Source organism: Tenrec ecaudatus, chromosome 6 (assembly GCF_050624435.1).
Source record: "Tenrec ecaudatus isolate mTenEca1 chromosome 6, mTenEca1.hap1, whole genome shotgun sequence".
Taxonomy (NCBI): Eukaryota; Metazoa; Chordata; class Mammalia; order Afrosoricida; family Tenrecidae; genus Tenrec; species Tenrec ecaudatus.
The window spans coordinates 75,088,239-75,109,118 of NC_134535.1; the positions used below are offsets into that span (position 1 = coordinate 75,088,239).

The 20,880-nt window shown below is 50.4% G+C and overlaps 1 protein-coding gene and 1 pseudogene across 2 annotated transcripts in view; one reads left to right on the plus strand and one right to left on the minus strand.

The window, feature by feature from the left end:
- Window positions 1-20,880, minus strand: part of RBMS2 (RNA binding motif single stranded interacting protein 2) — a 58,307-nt gene that overhangs the window by 18,207 nt on the left and 19,220 nt on the right. For both annotated transcript variants that reach the window (XM_075551461.1, XM_075551462.1), the window contains exons 2-5: window positions 14,621-14,787; window positions 3,581-3,639; window positions 1,786-1,877; window positions 415-572 (exon numbers count right to left, since the gene is read on the minus strand). In XM_075551461.1, coding sequence (XP_075407576.1) covers window positions 415-572; window positions 1,786-1,877; window positions 3,581-3,639; window positions 14,621-14,787 — 476 coding nt within the window. The remainder of the gene's footprint in view (window positions 1-414; window positions 573-1,785; window positions 1,878-3,580; window positions 3,640-14,620; window positions 14,788-20,880) is intronic.
- Window positions 19,141-19,481, plus strand: LOC142450878 (transcription elongation factor A protein-like 8; annotated as a pseudogene).

A 20,880-nucleotide genomic window follows, 5' to 3' on the forward strand; every position in this document is an offset into this window, starting at 1 on the left:
CTTGGTTTTCAATCTTGAAGCCACAAGGATTGGAGCTCTATCCCTATGAGACCTTGGGGAAATCACTCATACTGGGGACTTCATCTTCCCCAACTGTAAAATAGAGACACGGAGAATGACCTCACAGAGAGTAAATGAGGTAACAGAAAGAGAAAGTTCTCTTAATACAAAGTGTAAAAATACGTGGAATGATCTTGGTTGGATCTGGATCAAAGGAACAGAGAATACCGGAGAGAGGACAGGGATGTGGTGCTAAGGGATTCCTGAGTGTCTTGACCTATAACACAATGGACTTCCAATTCACAGGCACTTCTGGGTACTCCTGTGGTCCCTTGGGAGGGGGCACAGATTTTTCAGTGACCTGCCAAGTGACATTCTTCACTAACATCACTGCCCACTCACGGCCCCCCTCACCTTGCAAAGCCAACCCCTCTGCTGGTCCCACTGCTGTCTCGGAGGATCCGGGTGGAGATCACCTGGCCAAAGGGCTTCAGCATCCCCTCCAGTCCTTGCTCGTCCATGGACGGGGGCAGGTTGGAGAGGTACAGATTGGTGGGGTCCTGCTCCTGTTGCTAAGGGAAGAAGGTGAGAACGTGAAGATCTCCTCCTCCTTGCCCTTCCCACTTACCTCTGCCGCCCCCACAACGTGACACCCCAAGAAGAGAGAGAGCAGAAAGGGCCTGCCATCCACCAAGACCAGCCTTCGCCACAAGGGCAGCGCCCGGTCCTCAGGACCCTGGGCTGTCTGCTGACTCTGGTGGTGGAAGACAAAGCAGACTGTAAGATCCCCGACTTGCGTGGAGCCGGCCAAGCGTGCTTTGACTGTCTCTTTAAGAGCCAAGCAGCGCAGCTCCCCTTCCTCCTTCAGCAGCCGGCCCCAGAGGCCGGATCCGGATCCGCTTGGACCGCTTGGCTCCGGGCTGGATTGTTTTGAGTGGCTCCCCCTCCCCCTCTTCCGGCCACAGCAGACTCCTCCTAGTGGGAATGTGTATTCCTCCCTAATAGAGGGAGAGCAGGAAGCAGGGAGCGAAGGGAAGGGCCCACGTGCTGGGCTGCCTAAGCCAGAGGTGCCCTTTGTTTGTTGGGTCGCCCCGGGGGCAGGGGGTACCTCCTTCCAGCAGGCCCAGCGTGGAGGGTGGCAGGAGCTTCCCAGGGCTGTTTTCAGGAATGTGAGCCCCCACTCTGCGCTAGCAACCCCAATCCGTCCCTCCCTTGGCTTCTGCTTTTCTTTCTCTCCGGGTGGGGTTTCCGTTTCCTTTTGCTCTTCCAGAGCAGAGTGGCTGGCGGCCTGCCTTACCAACTCTACACACAGGACACCCAGTGGCCTGGGAGATGCAGGGGACCCTTCCCACCCAGGAGGAGGCGGAGGAGGAAGAGGCGGTGGTGGGAGAGAAACACCTTTTCAAATCGCCTACATGGGAGGGGTGTCTCCCTCTCCAGCACCCCCCACAGGACAGGGGCAGAGCTGGGAGGTAGCAAGCTGTGCCCTCTGCACTGCACCAAGACTCCTTCAGAGACATGGCGCAGTCACCCTACTGGCAGGGGAGGTGGGCAGGGCAGTGAAGAAGCAGAAGCTGTAGGAGGAAGGGGAGTCGCCTGCTTATAGAAAGCCACCCCTGCACACACTCCTGGCAGTCCCCCGGGCCAGGCCCAACTTGCTGTGGCCATGTGTCTTCAGAAGCACTGCACAAGCCCTGCCCATCAGCTTTGTGGCTCCTGAGCACTGGAACTCGGGGTCTTTAGCAAACCCTTGGAGGCCCAGACCCAGGGAGTGAGTGGCCTTACCTTTGCCATCTGAGCCTGCACACCGCTGGCCTTCAGCGCCATGACAGCCTTCTGGGCTGCTGAGGGGCTGTCGAAGTCCACGAAGCCATAGCCTGGAAGAACGGCAAAGGAGTATTGGAGGTCGGTCGGGGTGTAGGTGGGTGAGGAAGGCAGGAGGCCACAGCTTCCGGGAAACAGAGTCAGAGGTCAGATGCCTAAGCAGTTTCAGGGACCAGCTGTGTGCTCCTCCCACGCTGTGAGATTTGTTTGTTGTTTTTCAGCAAAGACGCTGAGGGCAATGAGGTCCTGGTGAAGTCCCTACCTTTCCTCCTCCCAGCTCCCCTCCCTTCCCTTTTAGACTGCAATGCTTTGGGCAAGAGGCTCGTCCCATAATGCACGGGCCTCGCTCTAGACTTGGAAACTAGCCCCTTCTTTTCTAGCCCCACCCCAGAAATGCTGAGAATGCAGGGAATGCGACCTCTCCTGGCCAGAGAACCAGCCACCTGCCCTAGCCAGCCTACTGTTCTTTCCCTCCTTCCGGAGACCCCAAGAAAACCATCCTCAGAATACATCACCCACCACATCACTGCCTTCTCACAGAAGGCATTCGCGTTGCGTTGCTAAGCGGAAACACTATCACCTACCCACCGGACAGCTGGAAAATGACTGGGCAGCTCCCTACTCCCTTAAAGAGCTACAGTCTTGGAAACTCACAAGAGCAGGTCTATCCTGTTCAATGGGGTTGCCATGAGTCAGAAGCACATTTGGATTTGAGTACTGGACTGCTAACTGGAAGGTCGGCAGTGAGCTGGTAGTACTGGACTGCTAACTTCAAGGTCAGAGGTTCTAATCCACCAGCCACTCCTAGGGAGAAAAAGGAGGCTGTCTGTTCCCATATGGATGTGCAGCCTCAGATGCCCTACATGGACAGGCTTCCCTGAGTCCAGAAACCCTCGATGGGGTTGGGGGATCTCCACGCTGCAGTCTGGGAAGCACAAGGGCCAAAATATGCCCCCAAGACCAGGATGCGCCGTGCGATCTTCTACCCTCGAGTCTTCGAAACACCATTTCCCGCTCTATCCGGTCACCATGGAATCTAAACATCCACTAGGCCAGCGGTTCTCAACCTGTGAGTCATGACCCCTGGGGGGGGGGTGTCGAAAGACCCTTTCACAGGGGTCCCCTAAGACCATCAGAAAACAAATATTTCACAATATATAATTACTTATTGTTTTGTGATTAATCACTATGGCTTAATTATGTTCAATTTGTAACAATGAAAACACATCCCGCATATCAGATATTTACATGATGATTTATAACCGTAGAAAAATTAGTAATGAAGTAGCAACGAAAATAATTTTATGGTTGGGGGTCACCACACAGGAGGAACTGTATGAAAGGGTTGTGGCATTAGGAAGGCTGAGAACCGCTGCCCTACTCTTTTAGGCCTGGACACCTCATGCTTCCTCCTATTAGGGAGCTAGCACAGGGACTGGGGCGTCCATTGCGCATGCTCAGAGGTTCCAGCTTCCAGCCAGGAAGGGGTAGTAACCTAGGTAGGCCTTACACCTGGATTGGCCCATCTAAACCAGGTGAATTTGATTCAGCCAATGGGGTTGACCAGTATCCTCGACCACACCTCCCAGTGGGGCCCTGAAAAGCCAGAGGTTGTGCTCTGGGCTCTTTCCCAGCGGCTGCCGCACAATGCAGCACAGCCCGGCTTCTTGGCTTCTTCTGGCGGCGGTGCTGCCAGCAGGACAGGGCAGAGACAGGCCAAGCTCACTCCCTGCCGCGGGCACAGCTGGGCGCTCACCTTTGCATTTGTTGGTGGTCTTGTCCAGGATGGCCTTCGTGGAGACGATCTTGCCGTACCTGAGGGAGAGAAACAAGCCAGTGGTAATCTGCGGCGGGGACTCAGGGGACCCCAGAGGCTGAGACTTCTAGAGAAGCCCCTTCCCTTTCTCCCTTTAAGAGATTTGTTCCTGCACAACTAGGATGAAAGACCACCATTATTCTACAAACCTAAGCCCCTACCCCCAGGGTGCCTACAAGAAAGAAGGCAACTAATCTTTACAATGGAGTCAAATCTGGCCGGTCTTGCAGGTTTGGGTTCTGGGACGTAGCTCATTAATATGGCCTTTCTAACCATCATTCCTCATGTGAGCTATTATAATTCTAGACTTAATTATAATTCTGGGGCGATAAGCTCATTGTGGAGGGAGTTCTCAGCTATACTAATAGACAAGATTAGAGTGCGATCAAGATGTAGTGGCAGAACAAAGGGGTCGGAGCAGAGAACCAAAACTCATCTTTAGACAATGGAATGCCCCCTCACAGAAGGGTCACAAGGAAGGGATGAGCCAACCAGGGCACAGTATAGCACCAATGAGACACACAATATTCCTGTTTCCTTGAGGCTTCCTCACCCCCCACTAACATGACCCCAGTGCTGTTTCTTCCTTCAGGCTAGACCTGAGCATGTACACAGTAATGATAAGATATAAGAGCTCAGGACGCCTGGAATCCAGGAACAGGAATGGGAGTAGCAATACTGGGAAGGTAGGGGGAAGGTGGGGAGGGGAGGGGGGAAGGAGAGGAACTGACCCATTGAAATGACTGATGTATAACACCCCCACTACCACCCCTGTGGAGGAACAACAGAAATGTGGGAAGAGGGAGGTTGGTGTAAGATATGAAAATAAACATATTTATAATTTATCAAGGGTTCAGGAGGGTGAGAAGAGGGGAGGGAGGGAAAAAAGAAGAGCTGATACGAAGGGCTCAAATAGAAAGTAAATGTTTAGAAAATAAGGGTGGCAACATGTACAAATATGCTTGATACAATTGATGTATGGATAGCCCCTAATAAAATGATTTTTTTAAGATAAATTTTTTTTTAAAGATGTAGTAGTTATGCATTGGGCTGCATTCCTCCGAGAAGTCAGCAGTTTGAAACCGCCAGCCAGCCACTACGAGGGGAGAAAGACGGCTTTCTCAGAAATTCAATTCTTCTGTGCCCTAAGGGTCGCATCCACTCAAAGGCCATGAGGTTGGTTTTATTTTGAGTTTGATCAAGGGTGGGAACCAAGTCACACCCTTTGTTTCCTTGGGGGGTTTGGTGTGCTGAAAGATCAAAGCCACACCTCCATCAAAGTCAGAGTATCAGAGCCATCCCTGGCAGAGAGAGCTACTGTGACCTTGGGAAGCCCTTGCTTGAGATCTCTGAAGTGAAGGTGGCCGAGGAGGCCTGCGGCACCGGACACTGGGACTGTGAGGTGGAGCCACCTGCAGGTTTCCTGGTCCATGGAGGCAGAGGCCAAAGGACCCGGTGCCCGAGAGGCTGAGGACCAGAGAGACTTGGCTTATTGGCTGAGGAAAGACGCTGCTGTGGACTACTGACTGTATCCTGACGCTGCTGATCTGATTTGTGGCAACCTATTAACGCTAAGCTCTTGCAGAATTTCACTGTGCTCATGTGGAACCTGTATACGGCTCAAGAGGCAGTTGGGCAGAACAGAACAAGGGAATAGTACATGGTTGAAAATCAAGAACATTCCGGAAAAGTGTGCACCAGGGTCGGATTCTCTCATCATATTTCTTCAACCTGCACGTTGAACACACCAACAGAGCAACTGGAATCTACGAGGAGGATGCAGCATCAGATTTGGAAGAAGGCTTATAACAACCTGCGATAGCCAGGTAACATAACTGCTGGCTGAAAGTGAGGAGGGCTTGCAGCCCTTGCTGATGAAGATCCAGGACTGCAGCCTTCAGTGTGGATGACAGGGCAATGTAAAGGAGACCAACATCCTCACAACTGGACCGATGGGTAACATCAGGAAAAATGGAGAAAAGATTGATGTTACCAAGGATTTTTGTCTTCCTTGGATTCACTCATGGAAGCAGCAGTCAAAAAGAGCAAAAGATGTCTTGCACTGGTAGGTCTTCTGTACAAAACTTTTGAGGATGGAAAAGCGAGAATATCACCTTAAGGTCTAAGGTGTGCCTGACCTAAGCCACAGTATTTTTCATCGCCTCACGCGCGTGTGCAGGTTGGACGGTGCATAAGGAAGACCGATGACAAGCATGCGCTTGAACAGTGGTGTTGGCAAAGAATTATCGAAAGTCCCTGCCTAAAGAACCAGCAGATCTGTGTCAGAAGGCCAGCCAGAATGCTCCGTGGCGACGACACTCTATCTCATGTACTGTGGCCATGTCATCAGGAGAAACTGGTCCCTGGACAAGGACATCAGGTTTGGTAAAGTATGGGGGGTGGGGGCGAGGGTAGCAGCGAAAAAGAGGAAGACCCCTGATGAGATGGATTGACACAGTGTTTGCGACAATGAACACCAACCTCAGGACAATCATGAGGCTGATTCAGCCCCCGGGGATGTAGCCTTCTGCTGTACACGGGGTCACTCTGAGAGGAACCGACTCCCTGGCACCCGACAACACAACATTCACTTCCCTGAAGACCCCCACGATCGTGAGTAATGCCCGTGAGTGTCCTGTGGCCATTGCAGCGCACTAGGGACCCAGCTGGAAGGGGGAGGCACCATGGGTGCCGGGACAGGCTGAAGAAAGGGAGGCTAGCAGCATGGCTGAGCCCCACTTTGGAGCACGGGAAGCCAGAGGTTAGATAGGGCCATCCGTATATTTCCAGACCACTGCGATACAGTAAATATCACAATAAAGCAGACCACATGGAATTTTTGGTTTCTCAGGATGTACAAGCTATGGTTTCACCCTTTCTGTAACTTTCTAGGGGTGCAACTGCGTTATGAAAATGCTTGAGCGGGGGGGAGAGGGGGGGGAGGAAGTGGTGTTAACAAATCCAGGGACAAGGGAACAACAAGGGATCCAAATGGGTGGTGAGGAGGGTGTAGGGCCTGGTCGGGTGTGATCAAGGGTAATGTAACTGAGAGGAATTACTGAAACCCAAATGAAGGCTGAGCATGATAGTGGGACAAGAGGAAAGTCAAAGGAAATAGAGGAAAGAGCTATGAGCAAAGGGCATTTATAGAGGCCTAAATATAGGCATGTACATATGTAAATATATTTATATATGAGGATGTGGAAATAGATCTATGTGCATATATTTATAGGTTTAGCATTAAGGTAGCAAAGGTCATTGGGCCTCCACTCAAGTACTCCCTCAATGCAAGAATACTTGGTTCTATTAAACTTGCATTCTATGATGCTCGCCTTCTCGACACAATTGCTGAGGACAAAGCAGGTGTTGAAGGGATCAGTTATCAGGCATCAAAGAACAAAAATCATATCATTGTATTCTTACCTTCCTGATATGATCAGTGAAGACAAATGGATGCATAAGCAAATGTAGTGAAGAAAGCTGATGGTGCCCACCTATCAAAAGATATAGCATCTTGGGTCTTAAAGGCTTGCAGGTAAACAAGCAGCCATCTAGCTCAGAAGCAACGAAGCCCACAAGGAAGAAGCACACCAGCCTGTGTGATCACGAGATGTCGAAGGGATCAGGTATCAGGCATCATCAGAACAAAAAGAATCATATCATTGTGAATTAGGGGGAGTGTGGGGTGGGGACCCAAAGCCCATCTGTAGGCAACTGGACATCCCCTTACAGAGGGGTCTTGGGGAGGAGACGAGCCAGTCAGGGTGCAGTGGAGCAACAATGAAACATACAATTTTCCTCTAGTTCCTAATTGCTTCCTCCCCCACCACTATCATGATCCCAATTCTACCTTACAAATCTGGCTAGATCAGAGGATGTACACTGGTACAGATAGGAACTGGAAACACAGGGAATCCAGGACAGATGACCCCTTCAGGACCAGTGGAGAGAGTGGCGATACTGGGAGGGTCGAGGGAAGATGGAGTAGAGAGGGGGAACCTATTATAAGAATCTATATATTACCTCCTCCCTGGGGGATGGACAACAAAAAAGTGGGTGAAGGGAGACGTTGGACAGTGTAAGATATGACAAAATAATTTATAAATTATCAAGGGTTCATGAAGGAGTGGGGAGCAGGGAGGGAGGGGGGAAAATGAGGAGCTGATGCCAGGTGCTTACGTGGAGAGCAAATGTTTTGAGAATGATGAGGGCAATGAATGTACAAATGTGCTTTACACAATTGATGTATGTGTGGATAAGAGTTGTATGAGCCCCCAATAAAATGATTTTTTAAAAGCAGAAAGAAAATGCTTGTGAGATTGCGAGAGTGACCCGTATGTGACCCAGAGAGTGTGGGCCACTGGAAAAGGCTCCGTGTCAGCGGCCCCCAGCCTGCACTACAGCAAAGGGAAAAGCGCAGTGTCTGTCAAGTGCAGGGAAGCCCTGGGAAAAGAGGGAAGCTGGGGCCCAACACACGTCTCTCTCTTCTCCCCAGAAGAGACCACTGTCTTTTCAGGAAAGGGGTCTGCCAGGGTCCCCCAGACTCGGTCGGCAAGCTGCGGCTCTTTTAGTACATACATGTGTTTCTGAAGTGAAATTGAAAACTCCCCAAGGATGTTATTCAGATGATGTTGATGTCACTTGCTTGTAAAAGCATATTTGGGGCTCTCGAATCACTTTTAAATGGTTGCGAGGGGCAGGATTAGCTCTTCTGTCTCTAAAGCTTCCCCACCCCAGGGCTGGCACACTAGTGTTGGAGGGCAGAGCTCTGGCAGAATTCCCCAAGGTCTGCACTCACCCTGGAGGGTGCTGATCTGCCCTTGACCAAACACTGTGCCTCTGATCCAAACAAGCCAACACCCTCAGACCAGGGAGTTTAAGAGAGTAGTGCTGGAATGATTTGGTAACAGGCAGCAAGAACAGAAGCCCAGCTTGAGGAACGAGCCAATGTAGAGCTGGTGGAGAAGGGCTCAAAGAGAAGAACGACTTTGGGGATGGTGCAGGCCCGGGGTGTGTGTGTGTCTGGTTCTGTTGTCTCCACGAGTAGGAACAGACTCCGTGGTACCCCACAAGCACAACACGCACCTCCGCAGTACACCCCAAATCCTAAGTCCTGCCTGTGTGTCGGCCGAGGACACATTCACCACAATTTTTAAAAGGAAAAAGAAACAAAATCTATCAACATTTTTTCTGATATCCCAATTCCTTCCCTCACCCCCAACCTCTCCTGACTGCCGGGTTCCACCAGGTTCCACCAGGTTCAATTTGAACTAGGTTCAAATTTTTAACTTAAAAAAAAAATCATTTTCTTGAGGGCTCTTACAGCTCTTATCACAATCCATACGTCCATCCCATTGTGTCGAGCACATTTGTACACTTGTTGCCCCCGTCATTCTCAGAACATTTGCTTTCTACTTGAGCCCTTGGTATCAGCTCCTCATTTTTTCCCCTCCCTTCTTCAGGAACCCTTGATGATTTTTTTTCATGTCTTACATTGACTGATGTCTCCTTTCACCCACTTTTCTGTTGTCTGTTCCCTTAGGAGTGGGTTATATATAGATCACTGTGATCAGTTCCCCCCCTTCTCCCCACACCTTCCCTGTCCCCTCCTGGTATCGCTACTCTCAATATTGGTGCTGAGGGGTTTATCTGTCCTGGATTCCCTGTTGAGAGCTCTTATCTGTTCCAGTGCACATGCTCTGGTCTAGCTGGATTTATAAGGTAGAATTGGGGTCATGATAGTGTGGGGGGAGCATTAAAGAACTACAGGAAAGTTGTATGTTTCAATGGTGCTACACTGCACCCTGACTGACTGGTTCGTCTCTTCTTGTGACCCTTCTGTGAGGGGATGTCCAATTGTCTACAGATGGGCTTTGGGTCTCCAGTCTACCTTCTCCCTCATTCACATTGAAATGATTTTTTGTTCTGGGTCTTTGATGCCTGATACCTGGTCCCTTCTACACCTCGTGGTCACACAGGCTGGTGTGCTTCTTCCATGTGGGCTTTGTTGCTTCTGAGCTAGATGGCCGCTTGTTTATATTTAAGCCTTTAAGACCCCAGACACTAGATTTTTTGATAGTCAGGGACCATCAGCTCCCCTTACCACATTTGCTTATGCACACATTTTGTCTTCAGCAATTGTGTCAGGAAGGTGAGCATCATGAAATGCCTGGTTATTAGAACAAAGTGTTCTTGCATTAAGGGAGTACTTGAGTAGAGGCCCAATGTCCATCTGCTACCTTAATACTTAACATATAAATATATGTACATAGCATTATATAGAAATATGTTTACACATGTACATGCCTGTATTTAGACCTCTATAAATGCCCCTTTCCCTCTAGTTCTTTCCTCTATTTACTTTCCTCTTGTTCCACTATCATGTTTGGCCTTCATTCGGGTTTCGGTAATTCCTCTCGGCTACATTGCCCCTGATCAAGTCCCACCAGCATCTTATACCCTTCTTGCCATTGATTTTAGATCACTTGTTGTTCCCTTGCCCCTGGATTGGCTGACACCCCCCTTCCCTTCCCATTTCCCCCTCTCCTGTGTCCTCCCGCCCGAAACCATTGGTCTCCCTGTTTTCTCCTTGGGATTGTTTATCCCACCTATCTTCTCTGGATAGACATCAAATTTTTAACTTTGTACCTAAGTGTGATTTTCTTTCTTTCTTTTAATCCCAGATTGTTTCAAGGCAAGTGTGATCTTGGACAAGTCATCTAACTTCCCCATGCCGGAGTCTCCTCACCTGGAACATGGAGATGTGATTACTGAAGTGTGAAGTGGGCTGATGAGTGTGAAAGGCGCTTGTGTCTGCCACACGGTAACGCAGTTGGAGAATGTTAACTGCTATTTTCATTGTTATTATTTTCCAGGGCTCCTGAGTTTAATCTATAACAAATGGCTCTTTCTGCTGCCCTACTACATTCCTCCTATTGCTGAGATGTGAGTGTGCTGGGGGGTGGGGAGCGATGTGTACAGAGCACTAAGAAAACCGTATCTGAAGCTTGCTAATAAGGCAATGGGGGGCTGCCTACCATTTCAGTGGCATTCTGGGACACTGTCTAAAAGGTCCATCCACGAAGTATTTCATTATCTACGAGGATGTTTTTTTGTTTAACTTATGATTCATTAGGGGCCAGACTTTGTGAAGATATAAATCTAATTTGAAGATTTGGGTCCGGTGGAAACACAAATTATTGTTAGCGAGCAGTAAAGATCATCTCAAAGGTTATTGGCTCTATTGTCCCATAGGATATGGACCAGGCTCTGCACTTGATCTATCCAACCTTTTTGGTTTGAAAGCCTATTCAATTCTCAGCGTCTAAAATTCCCTTTGAGCCCATGTGACCATCCTCCTGGTTTCTTCCCTAACGAGTAAACTACATCATGGACATGTGGTCATTCTCTATTTGTAGGAGAGTCATGGTTTTCCACTTCCCAAAAAAATGACCCTTTGGCAGCAGTATTATACAGACTGTGCCCCAAACTTGACTAATGGAGTGTGACAAGTCAGGGATATTAGAGGTGCTCCTCTAGTTAAGAAAGGTCCCGGCATTCCACAGTAAGAGTGAAGATATTAAAGAGCTAAAGCAGAAATCACTAACAAATCAAATGCAAGCCTCACTGAAAGCAGTTGGCAGGGGCTGAGCTGGAGTCCAGCACCCCACACGAGCATTTTTTTCCACCCCTCCTTCTCTCTGTGAGTGATTTATCTGTCTCTCTGAGGCCTTTCACTGCCCTGACGCAGTGGGTCGCAGAACAAGGGAAAGGCTGCCCTGGGGCCTGGAAAAGAGCACATCGTGTTGGGGGGAGGGGGATGTGGCCATTCTAGCCCTTCAGGGGTGCACACTTAGATTCTCCCCAAACATAGGCGCGGGGAGGTGGGGGTGGGGGGGAGGGCTCCTGAGCAGTGGGACTGAGTCCAGAGGACACACAGGCTGTGCTCCCGATCAAGGCCCCAGGGTGGAGCTTGCTGTGGTCTGCGCAGCCTGAGACTTTGAGCTCAGAATTTCCACTGCCGTTGGCAACAGCTGCAGCTTCTTCCTAGGAAGGAGCCCCTCCAAGAGAAACCGGAGTTCTAGTCCCACACTGCACACCTCCTCTGCCCGCCCACCGGGGCTGGGGATCCGGCAACATTGTCTTCCCCTGCAGCCCAGGGAGAGACAGCTGGGACAAAGACAGGAAGTCCTTCAGCGCATGGGAAACACCCTTCCTAGAAAGGCCGGACTCCCAGCTCACAGGGCCCACCCACCAGCCAGCTGGGCTCAGCCCGCTCCCACCTCCGCACAGGCCCCTGAGGCTTCCTGACTTCCATCCTTCCAGCTCCTCCCTCAGACACAGTGGGAGATAGGACAAAGGTCCGAAGGGCAATATGAAGGTCTGAAAGTACCTGCAGGAGAATTAAATTTCTCCTCTGCCCTTGGGATAGGAGAGGAATTTAGTAGCACATGGTGTCTGAGATCAAAAGCACAGGGTGCAGAAACCACGAACCCCAACAGATGATAGATATCCTTCTACCTTCATAAGCCACATTCTCACCCTCTCAAAACGGACGAGCCCTAGACTAAGCCCCTAAGTTCCACTTACATGCCTTTCTGTACGGGAAGCTGGCGTAAGGGAGGGCCGGTCTTTTGCATAGACCTAGATTTGAGAGGTTGAGTTTGTTAGCAAAGGGGTGCTGGTGAAACACTCAGCTGCCCAACCCAAAAAGTTAGCAGGTGGAACCCCCCCCGGAGTTGAGCCCCCGCCCCAGGGCAGGAGAGAGATGTGGCACTCTGCTTCAGTAGGACGGACTGCCCTGGAAACCCGAGGAGCAGTCTGCTCTGCCATGGGGCCTTTAGGGGTTGGAGCCAGTTGGATGGCAGTGGGTTTGGTTTTGGTGGGTTGATTTGGTAAAAGCCTGTATGATTTGCATGAGTTACATGGCCCCCCAGAAGAATAAAGGATTTACAGTCCCGCTACGCCTCACTGGATCCGGGTGGTGTTGTGTGTGTGTCACATCTTGGGCCTCTCCAGGCTTTAGAGAAGCAGTCCTCAACCTGTGGGTCGTGACCCTTTGGGGGTCGAAGGACCCTTTCACAGGGATCGCCTGATTCATCACAGTAGCAAAATGGCAGTTATAAAGTAGCAATGAAAATAATGTTATGGTTGGGGGGAGGGTGGTCACCACAACATGAGGACCTGTACTAAAGGGTCCTGGCATGAGGAAGGTTGAGAACCACTACTTTAGAGCTACTGGGATACTAAGACGTACTTGCCTGGTAATGTGAACCACTTCAGAAAATGTGTTAGAAGTTTCTACAGGTGTATATCTTCTGACTCAGCAATCTGACTCCCAGGTATACACCCAACAGAAAGGTGTACACACATGCACCCAAAGACAAGGAGACCTCCACATCGTCCGCCAGAAGGCTTACATGCTTGGGAAATCCAGCCTAGAGCTGCTCAGCATGCTGTGCAATTTCTAATGACACAGGCATGTAATTTCTGGATTTGCAGGGACACCTGTTTATGAGAACCTTGAAAAAAAAAGGATGAAGAGTTCAATTAAGCTTCATCTGAATTCTTAGCACATGGTCCGTACAAGACCTGCCTCCTCCCCCTCATTACTTTCTCCTTCATTGCTCACCTCTAAGACACCATCTCCAAAGGGTTTTATAGTATGTCCTGAAACGAACATGTGCAGGATGGATAAATGAGTAAATAAGCCTAGAGCAGCACCGCTTATTCATAACAGACACAGGCCCGAGACAGCCCATCTGTCCAGTTGTAGCATTTCCCTGTGATGAGACTCTGTACAACCATGAGAACGAACCCACTTCGGCCGCGTCCCCAACGTGGACGACTCCCACAAGCAACACGAGCCGAGCCGTCAGACAGAAGGCTACGAACTATCTGATGCTATTTCTGTGCCGCCCAGGCCGCACCCACTGATGACACCTGTGTGAGGAGGAGGAGGGAGGAGGTGAGCTTCCGCAGAGCGAGGTGCACTTGTGAGCGTGTGTTCACAAGGGTAGTTTTCGGTGTAGCGGCGACACCTCCACAGAAAGTTTGAAAAGCTGGAGCCTCGACAGTCTTTTTCCAGCTCTCCCACCGGCCACTGACCAAACTCAGTTCTTCCCGCAACTCCTGCGTCTCCTCAAACCACCCCCACGCCTCTCTAAACCATCATCCAAAATAGGGAGCCTACCACGCAGGCCTTTTTGCCAAATGAAATGGGGCAGGGCCTTCCCGCGCTCCGTTTCAACGATCCTAACTGGGTGGTTTCTGCCACAACCTGGACCTAAAACCACCCGGAAGAACCCAAGGCTTCAGAGTGGCGGCCTCCTTTGCCCTTTTCAGAAAGCTCTGCCATCGAGTCGATTCCGATTGACCGTGACCTTGTAGGACAGGGCAGAACTGTCCCTGGCCTTCCCAGGCTGTGGCTCTTCACGGGAGTAGAAAGCCTCATCACTCTCCTCGGAGCAGCGGGTGCTTTTGAACTGCTGACCTTGCGGTCAGCAGCCCACAGCCTCCGCAAGCCACTCGGCAAAGGGCTCCTTTCCTGCCTCTTGCTTTTGCCTTTACTCTTCTCCTCTTTCACCTTCCTCCATTCTCTCCTCAGCTGCCTCAGCTTTACCAGGAGTATCTCCAGAGAGAGAGACACTCAAACAGGATCATTCAGCTGGCTAGTCCCACTCTTCTGTGCCCCTTGCAAGCTCCTGGGACCCTCAAGAAATCTCCATAGTGGAACTGAGTATTTCTATGCAAGACCGAGGAGCGCACCTTCCGTGAAAGCCACCCGCCCAGGGGGCTGCTTTCAAAGGCTGTCCTTGGAGGAATCTAACACGCAGGTGGGATTTCTTTAACTCAGACTACTGGCACAGTGAGGTCGAAGCAAAGCATGGCCGCATTTCCCACGAAGCGCCCCTGCCGAGCAGCAAGCGCCGCCGACTCTGCCCCACGCCTGGAAGCCTCCCGAGGTGTCCTCTAACTTACGGCTGACACAGCTTAACAAGGTCCTGGTCAGTAGTGCCTGGTTGCAATCCCCGGATGTACAGGTTGGTTTGGCTTAGCTGGTCATTTCCATTGCTCCCACTGCTGCAGCTAGGGGTACTGCTGCTTGGACTAGGCGGTGCCATCTGCTGAGCCAGTGACACATAGGGCTGCGGGGAGACAAAGAGCAGAGGGTCAGAGGCCTCGGGCGCATGGATGTTGGAGAGTCAGGAAGATCCGGGTCCCTGGAAGGAAGGAGTCCAACCTCGAACTGCAACAAACAGAACAGAAGAAAGACGAAAACAAAACAAAGGCACAACGCTAAAGGGCTGGCTCTGCTAGTCAGCTGCAAAGGGCCTGAACACTCACATATTCCTCCTGGAGGAATTATGCATGCGAAGCAATGGATCTCGTCAGAAGGCCCTTCTGTAGCGAGGTCCCTGTGACTCCCACCGACGAATGGGTCTCTTGCTTACTTTCTGAGTCGATTCTTACTCATTGTGACCCCAAAGGGCAGCAGCAGGACAGGGCTTCCGAGGCGGGCAATCTTGGCAGGAACTGAGTCTCACTTGTCTCTTGTGGAGTACCTGGTGGGTTCAAACCGCCGGCCTTACAGTTAGCAGCATTACCTAACACGTGACTCGCTACTCCTTCAGCGCTCCTTAATAATTGGACGGAATTTCAACGCCAAGTGCTCAGGGCCTACGGAGAGCTTTGGACAGTTTGCTAGTAATGCAAATAAGGTATATGGTACCCTAATGAGGTGACTGGTCAGTTTTGTCATGCTGCTAGGCTTTCAAAGAGGGCCAAGGGACTGAGCTAGTCTTACTGGAGGATGAAAGCATTTTTTAAAAGACCCTGGTTTCTCCAAGGTCCTCCATTTGCATTCCTCTGTATGTTTCTCCAGCTGTGGACGTTCTAACTCCTTAATTAGAAAGCCAAGAGCAGCTCACAGCCATCCCACAGGACCGAGGAGACCTGCCCTGTGGGTTTCTGAAGGTGTAAATACATCCTGACTGGACCAGAAAGCCTCATTTTTCTCCTGTGGGGCAGCTGGTGGGTTTGAACTACTGACCTTCAGGCCACTAGCCCTAACTCGTAATTGACTACACCACCAGGGAAGGGGAGTCTTTAGTGAGTGAGCACCATGAAATGTATTAATATCAGGGGGAGGGAAAAAAGGAAAATGAGCTGATTCCAGGATCCCAAGTGGAAGGTGAATTTTGAGAATGATGAGGGCAACGAATGTGTAAGGGTGCTTTACTCAATTGATGTATGTATGGATTGTGATGAGAGTTGTATGAGCCCCAATAAAATGATTTATTAAAAAATGTGTTAATATCACAGTTGAAAGAGGGATGTTAATACAATCACACTCCCTAGCAAAGGACCTAAATGAATGATCTCTCTGATCAGAAGGGAAATCCCTCTGAGCGGCTGTGCGGATTATAAACCCCCAGAGTGGTTTTGCTGAGGCTAAGTCTTCTTGCTTGGATCCAGAATCAATGCTCGTGGAAGCAGTAGCCGAGAGATCAAAAGATGCATTGTAAAAACAAAACAAAACAAACAAACCAACGCACTCCACTGGGTAAATCTGCAGCACAAAGCCTCTTGAGCGTGTAAAAATCAAGGAGGCCCCTGTGAGGACTACGGTGCCCCGAGCTGCATCCACCTGGGGAAGCTGGACATTGAAAAGGGAAGACAGAAGACAGCGTAGATGCACCTGGATTATGGTGCTGAAGAAGAATGCCGAAAATCCCCTGGACTGGCTAAAGGACAACCGATCTGTCTTGGAAGAAGTACGGCTAGAGTGCTCCTCTACGTGGGACATGTTACCAGGAGAGAGCAGACCCTGGTGCGGTGTCCTTCCTGCTTGGTAAAGTACAGGGCAGCCGCAGGAGAGGAAGGCCCTTGATGAGATGGACTGGCACCGTGGCCGCAGCAATGGGCTCAGGCACAGGGACGAATGACAGGACGCCGGAGGACCAGGCAGTGTTTTCTTCTGTGGTGCAAGGATCCCCACTGGCCCGAGCCACGTTGATGGGCACAGAACAAAACACCAAGACCCACAAGAGCCGAAAATTGTCCAATTTGCTCCTCTTTGTGTCCATAGTGGCTGGCCCACAGCAGGCATCCAATAACTATTTCCTGAAGAATAAACAACCAAGCCCACTCAACTCTGCATGCACAGACCATGGGGGACATCCAGGGTCAGGCTCACCTCTGTGCTACTTTCAGTTTATTTGGGGCCTAAGCAGGGTTCAGAAGGGCTAGCAGGGACACTGAATCTTAAACTTGATCCCTCAAAGGATTGGTACTCAGCAGACACCTTAAAGCTGAAAAACAAGGAGTGATGATTAGCCTAAGACATGGCGGTGGTGATGAAACAGCCTAAGTCAGGCGAGTCCCACAGGATCCGATGAGGTAGCACAGCAGGACTCACTGTCCATCCTTTAAACACTGTCCCGTCAATCTTTGGAGAACTTAAGTCTATTTCATTTTCAGTTTTTGTTTAATAGTGAATTGGGTGAAGGTTTACCGAGCCAATCCATTTCTACCTGATAATTTGTCAGTGTGGTTTCATTTCCTCCACCACAGTCCCACAATGTACCATCGCTTACCCTCCTCCTTCCCACGTTTGCCCACGTGCAGCCGTCTTCCTTTCCTGCCCCGTGGGAGCTTTGTCCGGGGCCAGTGCTGCCCTGGTGACCGCCCTGGTTCATTATCCTAAGAAGTGCACCTGCCTAGTAGAACGGTTCCCCTCACAGGCCTCTCCGTCGTTTAGCTGAAAACCGCGCCCCGGGGTGAGCTCCACATCTGAAGGGTGGTTGCGGGTCATAGACCCTATGTGACCAGCCAGCCTTGTCTCTTTTGTTCCACCCTTTTCTCCCACCTTCTAACCTGACCTCTTGGGGAGCAGTCGTCGGCTGCGACGTCTGGGCACCATCTAGCTCTGGTCTCGCCTCGTGGAAGCTGATGCATGTCGGGTTCCCTGGACAGTTTTCACGCATCTCTGGTTTTCTGCACGCTCCATTGCTCCGGACGGGGAAGACCACAGACGCTCATGCGCTGAGAAGACCGGGCGGCTGCGCACCGCAGTGGGCCCAGAGCACTGGCTTCCTGGGCGACGTTCTGCCAATGGACCGGGGGCTGCCCAGACCACGGTACTGGTGCGGAGCCTGCAGGCCCAGTGATTGGTTTCCCTGCGTCTGTCTGTCTGTGAAGCCTCTGTTGGGCCTTCTCTACTCTTGGAGACCGTTGCAGCATTGGGAACTGCATCTGTCGAAATATTCTTTGTGAGACTTATATATACATATATTTATGGGTCCACTACACACCCATTTAGCCTGTGTGCCAACCTAAGCGTCTGCTTGTGGACCCGTCAGCGTGGGGCTGTGTACAGAACGTCTACCTCTGTGCCTGTCAGTCGCGTCCTCCCAGGGCCTCCGCGCTCTGTCCTGTTTGCTGTCCTCCCTCGTATGACCCACGCCTCCCCTCTGCCCGAGTTCACACTGTGTCCCAGCTCCTTAGAGGTGACGCCCTCGTGAAGGCTCCGGTCTCGAACGATGGAAGAGCGAAATAAGAAAGTCGGGCTCTGTGATGGAGACAGAAGTCCGCCTCCGAGGGCGCCCGAGAGTAACAGGCCTGAAGGTGTTGGGGTGCCGGGCCCTGAGAGGGCAGCTCGGTATTTTACTGCCTTCCTCTCAGGCTCAAATGTCCCTCTGCACTTTCCATAAAAGCACCTCTCCAGAGTTCTGGAGCCTTCAGAGATGCTGAGAGAAAGCCCGAGCTCCGGCAGGCACCTGACAGCTCCCTGTCGGAGAGTTCCAAACATCAGGCCAATTCCAACATTACATCCATTCTCTCCTTTGCGCAAGTTCTCTGAGTCTGTTGCAAAGAGGCTGTTCAGAAGGCGAGCGGCTTTCTGCGAAGTCAAAGGCCTCCCCACAATGGTGTCCTCTCACACACACTCGGGCATCACATTCTTGTCCTCAGACCAAGGAGCCCTGAGAGAGCAAATAGTGCTTGGATGCTAACCTAAAGGGCAAAGATACGTGTGACCACGATTTGAGCCAATGCAATAGTTTTGCTCTGTCACTGTTCCCCGGCGTCACTATGAGCCACACATGACACCACAGAGCCGAACCACAAAGTGCTGCAGCCAACCCTGAACGTGCTGTTCCTGAGCACCTGCCCGGTACCTGGAATGACCCATCCAGGCGTCCCATCCTGCCTTGGTCAACTATTGTCCACAGGCCTCTACAAAGCTGCGTTTCACTGGCAGACCCAAAGCCAAAGGTCCTAGCTAGCCCTGAGACTACTTCCCACAACTAAAACGCCTCATGTCCCAATGAATTACTGAAAGATGAAGACTTTCTAAAATCGGCAGTGACGTGGCCCGGACCCCTGCAGGTTGTCTTTGGGGCGCGGCCCAAACCATCGTGAGGAAAGGGGGAGAAAGATCCTGCGGCTCCTTGCAGGAGTAATTGATTCCAAAAGACGTTAGTAGTAAAACACTCAACATGCAAACATCTTGTGACGAAAATGAAGGAAAGCCACAGAACATGCCAAAGGCCGAGGAAGGTCACCCATCATAGGCGGGCCTCTGGAGGCAGGAGGGGAGCCGAGCCCTCTGGCGAAGAAGGTGTCAGCCAGGAAGCACAAGGAGACGCCCACCCGCCTGGCCCGAGTTTCCCAGAGGACGCTCCTGTCAGGTGCTTGCACCCTGAAGAAATGATAAGAGGAGTCGAGGAGATGGAAAGGCCTAGGGAGGCGATAAGAAGAGTCAGGAACAAGGTTGTGATGATGCAGTGGAAACAAACATTCGCGAAGCCGCCCTTATCCCACGCGCTTTAGGCCCTGATTTCTTTACCTGATAATTAAGATCTGGCCCCTGCTTTCTTTTTCTTAGCATTTTTTTCTGATGTATCTTTGACCTTCATTTTCACTTTTCATGATCCGGTGGTATTTTGTTTTAGTCCGTTGACCTTGTTGCCAGCATATCGTTGGCGTTTGTATTTTAATGTTTCCCGGGTCTGCGTTTCAGTTGGTAAGTTGTCAGACATAGGCATGGGAAGATGTTCGTTTCATACTTTAAAGTAAAACACTACAGATTACAAAGTAGCGTACTTAGTCTCAGCTCCCATACGTAGGCTAAAATCCCCAAACTTTGTATGTGTGTGTGTACATACATACATACATCAAAAATTTACCTGTGCTTATTTGTGTGGTGTGAGCGCTTGTTTTCTGCTTCTTATTTGTATTTTTTAAGGAACACATTACTTTTGTCATACAAAAATAATTAAAGTTTTTAAAATAAGATTTGATCAAATAATTTGCAACTAGCTTACAATGGTACTGGGGGCGCTTAATCATGATCAAACTATTAAAAATGTAAATGTCAAATTACCTCTGGATCTCATTTCCAGAGGAATAAAACTGGCAATTATTACTCTCTATCAAAAAAATAAAACACAAAACTTTCGAAAAGCATCAATCCAAGGGGCTTTCCAAAACTTCACGGAGAAATTCCATTATTTTTTCATTCTATTCTTCCACAACTTTTCCCCCCAGTATTACTGGTAAGTACCAAGAAACACCCCTGTCCACTAGGAAGCATCCTGCCTGCAGGTATCGGCTTCGGCTTCCTCACTCATGGAATGCTCAGCCCACGTGCTGTGCTGCGCCTCCCGGTGCGCCTGCCTCTGCAGCTGGTCTCTCACAGCGCCAGTCCTGTGTCCTGGGCCTAGGGTGTTCTCAGCACAGCCTTCCTGGGTCCAAAGGATATGTTCTACCGCCAGCTCGTCTTTCTTCTTCTTAAAAATCATGTTATTGGGGCTCGTACAGCTCTTATCACAATCCATCCATCCATCCATGTGTCAGCGCATTTGTATAGATGTTGCCACTGTCATTCTCAAAAGTTTTCTTTCTACTTGAGCCCTTGCTATCACCTCATTTCCCCTCCCTCCCCCACTCTCCTTCCCTCATAACCCTCAGCAATTAATATATATATTTTTTCATATCTTACACCGACCACTGTCTCCGTTCACCCACTTTTCTGTTGTCCGTTCGGAAGGGGTTAAATGTAGATCATTGTGATCAGTTCCTCTTAGGACAGCAAAAGGATCGCTGATCTTTGCAGGTCAAGCGTGGCAGTCTGACGTGACAGCCAGCTGGGGAGGAGAATGTGGGTGGGGCAGAACTAAAGTCTTACTCTCAGTTATCAAACCTTCCCACCATTCAGCCGGGTGATAAGGAGATTC